The following is a 5765-nucleotide window of genomic DNA, read 5'->3' as shown; positions in this document are numbered from 1 at the left end:
TGAACTCTTAGATCATGTGAGCATAGACTGTAACTGAGGTGCCATTAATCCTTTTAAGGACCAAGGAACAAGGGTTAGATCTAATGGGTACTGGCGCTCGGGCGAGCGCCACTCACAGTCCATGGGTGACCACTAGATTGTTGTTGTGTCCGCTGTCGAGAGTTCGACACATAAATTGCCTACGCGGGTTGAGTACCTCCTATGTCGTCACATATATTAATGTCCTTGCAAAACATTAATGATCAACATGTTCGTAGATGCTTTACATACTTACTTATAAACTAAACTTTCAAATGTTTTTAAGATTCAATTGATGGAAACTCACAAATACATGGATTTACAAACTTTGGTAATGCTTTTTAAATTATACCTAAGTAAGAGGACGCGCTGATCCTGCTTACAAAGGTTCGTTTGGGCTCGACCCATTTTCTCTCTCGTGCAATGCACAAAAACTCTCGTGGGCTAGACTCACAGTTTTCATATACCATGCAAAGAAAATGATTTTACTATATTTTCTCAACAACTTTAAAACCGATTATCAAAAAGATTTATTTTAAATCTTTTCAAAACAAACTATGAACTCGCACAACTTTATGTTGACTTTTTCCCATGTTCTTTCTCAGGTTGCATTTTCAAAACTATGGAACGGTTGGAATAGGAGAACCCATGGGAATTCGAGAACTTAGCGGCGTTCATCTTCTATAAGTCTTAGCTTAATTGCTTCCGCTGTGCAATGAAGATACAGGTCCAGTCACGCTAGTTCTGATATTTCGGGGTGTGACAGATTGGTATCAGAGCTATAGGTTTCAACGAATTAGGTTTCTGTAGAGATACCTAGGCTTTAACCACACCATCCTCTGGGTACTTAGATATTAAGACTTGAACACATACAGAACGCCTAGGACTCAAATATGGGTTCCAACCGCTGACAAGAACAATGAGTCAACTATTTTGATTTTAAACATGCACAAGAGTTGTGTTTGATAAACGATACACGAAACGATTACACACAGTAAGCAAAACCTAGAGGGTTTTGATAACACACATATAGGACCTTTGGAAAACTCTTGATGAGAACTTATGTCGAAACTCATTAAAGGTCCTCACTTAGAAACTGTGACTAACATCTCGACTAAACGCCATCATATTATGTCGTCTATGCTATCTCACTTACTCGAGCAGGTAACCTACACGGAACGAAACGCTAGGGCGCGAATACACGTGAAACTTAAACTATACGTTAGCGGACGTAGAAATACATCACACACGACTTTCGAGGCAATGCCTTTGGATAACATGATTGAGCATGACAACAACGATGCTAACCCCGTCAGTGGGAAAACTACTGGTCGAAAGCGGCAAATTGGCAAGTGATCCTGCAAACGACACGAATCACGCTGAGGTACGCTTAAACAAGATTTCATAACGATTGATGCTTAGTCTAAAGAGACTCACAATTATTGGTGCTGCAAAAGAAGTCACATGTCTCCACATTCCCCCTATTTCATTTATGGCGATTAGGCTATGTTCGACATTCCATGGTAATGTCATTCAACAATCGGTCATCGCACGAAATTCCAGGTAAAGTCTTTACATTTCTTTTGTTGAAATTTCGACTTCTTGCATACAGTGAGTAGATTTTTGCATTTCTACTCCCCCTAGTGGCCATTGCATCACGAAGATCTTATTTCATGATAACGAACACTTAATTGCTTCATTCTTGAAAAATTCATATGTTACACATGCGTTGTTCGTTATGCATGTGGCTTTGCTTGAAATTGTTTCTTATCAACGTTCAATATTGTTTTGCTATGTCGAATTTTACATTGTGATTTGGATGACCGTATTATTGCAAAACGTTGACTCTTTGATATCGGGTCAACGAGCTCGTTGAAACTCATTTCCTTTCAAGCGACATACATGGTTTTTCGTTGTAACCATGTCGAAATTTTCTTGTTGATACATGCATCCATCGTTGGATTGTGCTTAAACCAAGTTCAGTTGTTTGAACTTGCTCGTAATATATATTCGATTCAGGATTCTATATGATGGATTGAGGCCACCATATTCGAAATAATCCCAACAAGCACTTCATTTGCCTTGAATCATAATAGGCTTGTTTGGTCCTCCACTTCAATGAATCGTTTCTTTGAGCACGACCACCTTGTGGTGGCGTTTTTCACAAATCTGAAGCTTGCGCTAATCTCGTTTGCACACATCATGTACGGATTTAATTAATTATTTATATTAAATCTGTTTTGTTGAATTATCTATTAAAGCAGTTTTAATACAATCGTGTATTAAAATAATGGTACACAAGTTCGTGTTAAATATTCCAAGGTACCTCTTAACGGTTCTTTCACCATTGAGTGAACATTTCGTGATATTCATTGCTTTTCATCTTCGCTCGGAAACATTGTTTATTTGTTCCATTTTCAGTTGTAGATCCTATGAAAATTATTTGAAACAAATATTCAGATTTACTTCGTGAACCCCTCGCTTGATTTCAAAACACGGTGATACTTGTTTGATCACTGCTATTGTTGAATTGTTCCAATCACTACAACACCTTGTAGTGTCGGTATGAACTTGTAGCTTGGGCTAATCATGATCGAGCATTTCATGCAAAACACAGGTGGTACTTGTTCGATCACCGCTATTATTGAATTATTTCATTCACTACGACACCTTGTGGCGTCAATATAAACTTGTAGCTTGTGCTAATCTCTTCATGCGAAACTATGTATGCTTTTCGTTTGACTCATCATTTAAATGGTCGTAATGCAACTATGTATTAAGATGATGATACACCAAGTTCGGTTGTATTTCATTTCGGTGTATCCTTGCAACATGTTGATTTTATTTATTTAATATTTCTATAGTTGACAAGTCATTTTTCTGGTTCTATTTATTTAAGTTTGTTGAATTCGAGTTCATTTATATGACAACCAACATAAGCTTCCGTTGGTAGTGAATTCTATTGTTTCAAAAATTGATTTGTATATTGTGAACGTTCATTTGGAATTCTATTGGTCGAAATTCCTCTATTGTTGAACCCCGTAAACTTGGTCGCATTGGTGATAGTGTCACTAAGCTTCATTCAGTTGACATTGATTTCTGGAACAAACTCAGTTGAACCATTAGGCTCTTATTGATGCAAAGTGTCCTTACATTCACGTGATCTGAATAGGTTTTGATTCGATTACGCGACCATTCACTTTGTTATTATTCGTACTTACCTGTGAATGACAAAACTCTGAAGAGATAACATAGTCTAAATTTCGAGGATGAAATTTCTGCAACAGGGGAGAATGTGACAACCGGTAATTTACGGCTCCTAATTACGTGATAAACGAGGATTAGGACGATAATAAATAGTGTTTAAGACGCAAACTAACTTAATTAGGCCCTTGGAGAGTCTAGAAGTGCCTACTCGACTCTACAGTACGCGTATGACGATCTACGTGAAAGCTGCTAAACGATAAACAAAAACAAACTGACACCGTACAAAATACTGACAACGCCGATGAATACAAACTTTGTACATATAATTTATACTTAAAGATTTTGTTTTGCGAAATATTCATGCTTTCGAACGACATAAAACGCAAACACGAACGAAAAACGCGGATATAGTAACGCACCGACAATCAACGACGAAACGGAAGCACCGGACTCGAATTCCGTCTCGATATTAATATATTGTGATATATTTAGTTTCGTTTTTGAATTTTATTACCTATAGTTGAAAACGGATCGAAAAGCGAGTTATAAACGACAAACTACACAGCTACGCGATTTAACGCGACCAACGCGCATACGCGTCTAAAAACGGTACATGTCATAAGTTCAAGTGTTTCAACTCTAAGATTTTATTTTATGACATTACGTGACGTTTGAGTGCAAAAACGCGCTTCTGAAATGCATCGGGCCGCACATAAACTCGATAAGCGGGCTTGTGGGCCTAGGGCCCAAGCCCACTTAAAGAAACGTAGTATAAATAACAAACTAAAGTTCAAAACCCTAAATCAGTCCTCATTTTTGACAGCACACAAACACAGTATCCTCTCCCTCTCTCATCCATTCCGGTGACCGGAGATCGGAGCTCCGGCGTCTCGCATTTCGATAAGCACACTCAACCATATCTCTTTTCACACCCACACACCCGTAATCTCTCTCTCTCTCTCTCTCTCTCGATTTCACGACAAGAAAAGGAGCCTGTCACACTTTCTGGCGGCGGTTCGTGTACCGACAACCACTAGACACACCCCTCGTCTCTCTGAATCAGCTCCGACAACAGGGGAAGCTCCGGCCGGTGACGGATGGTTTACCGGCGATTGTGTGGTTTACCGACGGGCACACCCCAACCCTCGCAGATCAGAAGCACCGGCAGCGGTGGTGGTGAGTGACGGCTGGCCCAAGATATCAATGAGAGAGAAAGATGGCGGAGGAGTTATGCGGCGGCAGCAGCACCGTGAGCGACGGCCGGGGACAGCGATGGCAGCGGTTATGGAGGTAATTCAGCTTCGGCTCCTCAGGTTCTGATTTGGTTTTGTTTCGGATTTTTCAAGTAGATTTCGTGTTAAATGGTTAGATCTGTGTCAGTTTTTCAGGTTACATTTCAGCTTGGGTTTCGGCTCATTCGGGTTCAGTCAAACCTAGTCAAAATCGGTCGGCAGTGGTTAGCTTTGATTCAGGTTACAAGGAGCAAGGGTCAGTTACGGGTGATACGGGTTTTGTTGCGGTGCGGATTTTGTTATGGTTCGGGTCAACGGTCAAGATTAGTCAACTGGTAAATGGGTTCGGGTCGGTCAATAGCTTCGGCTCGGCTCCGGTTTGGTCAGATGACTCGGTTCAGTTGACTCGGTCAAAGCGAGTCAACTCGGTCAAACCTGGTCAACTCAGCGAGTCGACTCGGTCAACTCAAACGGTCAAACTCGGTCAACTGAGGTCAAACTCAGTCAACACGAGACACGGTAAAGTTTTAATGACGCGAGTTTCAGTTTAGATTTTATTTAGTTAACGCGCACCGAGCTTGAACCGATTCGTTTATAATTTAGTTTGCATTTAGTATACTCGACGAGAATTTTATATAAATTGATTATATTCTTGAGATGTCGTTGAAAATTGTTGAATTTGGATAAAAAAATATCGACACTTTGATTGTTGGGATCGTCCAAAAACAGAGGAGACTCTGTTCGTTTTTCCTAAAAACCCGTGACACGAAACATAATTACGTTCTAAAAGCGACACATATCGGAATTCGAGTTATATTATATTATAAAATAAATATAAAGTATAATTATTTTTGGCGACGTATTATAACTTATAAAACGAGATTATAACTTTTCGACACACACAAGTTACTAATCAACGAAACCCGAATATACTTTTATAATATAAATATAATCGCTTATATTTATTTCAAACGTCGATTCTTCGTGTAATTTTATAAAATAAATATAATGTTTTATATTTATTACAAGCGTCAACGATAGATTCCGTACCGTAAATATATTTATTTATTCTCATTTTACGAGGACCACAATGAGACTTACCGCTATCCCTCTGCGCCTTCTTTTCACGACGACTTACACGACTTAGTATGTATATATATTTGACTATATACATAAAACTATATATTCTAAATCACTCGGAAAACTAAGTCGATCTCGAGACTTATTTTTATCCCGATTATAAACGGGATTATGATCCATAGATTGGTTATTCTAAGGTAAGACAACACTACCTTAGTGTCGTTTAGT

General features: G+C 39.0%; 1 protein-coding gene across 1 annotated transcript; it reads left to right on the top strand.

Annotated features, from left to right (window-relative positions):
• The first annotated feature begins 4035 nt into the window (after positions 1 to 4035).
• Positions 4036 to 5115, top strand: LOC110938729. The gene is made up of 2 exons (XM_022180852.2): positions 4036 to 4515; positions 4606 to 5115. Exons 1-2 carry the CDS (start codon positions 4442 to 4444, stop codon positions 5006 to 5008), a joined length of 477 nt encoding a protein of 158 aa, XP_022036544.1. The 5' UTR covers positions 4036 to 4441; the 3' UTR covers positions 5009 to 5115.
• The last annotated feature ends 650 nt before the right edge of the window (positions 5116 to 5765 follow it).

The sequence above is a fragment of the Helianthus annuus genome, chromosome 5 (assembly GCF_002127325.2).
Source record: "Helianthus annuus cultivar XRQ/B chromosome 5, HanXRQr2.0-SUNRISE, whole genome shotgun sequence".
NCBI lineage: Eukaryota > Viridiplantae > Streptophyta > Magnoliopsida > Asterales > Asteraceae > Helianthus > Helianthus annuus.
The sequence above is the reverse complement of the archived record's forward strand: the minus strand, read 5'-3'. Positions and strand labels throughout refer to the sequence as shown.

Excerpts from the sequence above, each read along its gene's own strand:
- LOC110938729 (XM_022180852.2), top strand. The coding sequence starts at position 4,442 with ATGGCGGAGGAGTTATGCGGCGGCAGCAGCACCGTGAGCGACGGCCGG. Across the intron at positions 4,516-4,605 it reads CGATGGCAGCGGTTATGGAG|TTTTTCAGGTTACATTTCAG; the intron begins GTAATTCAGCTT and ends GATCTGTGTCAG.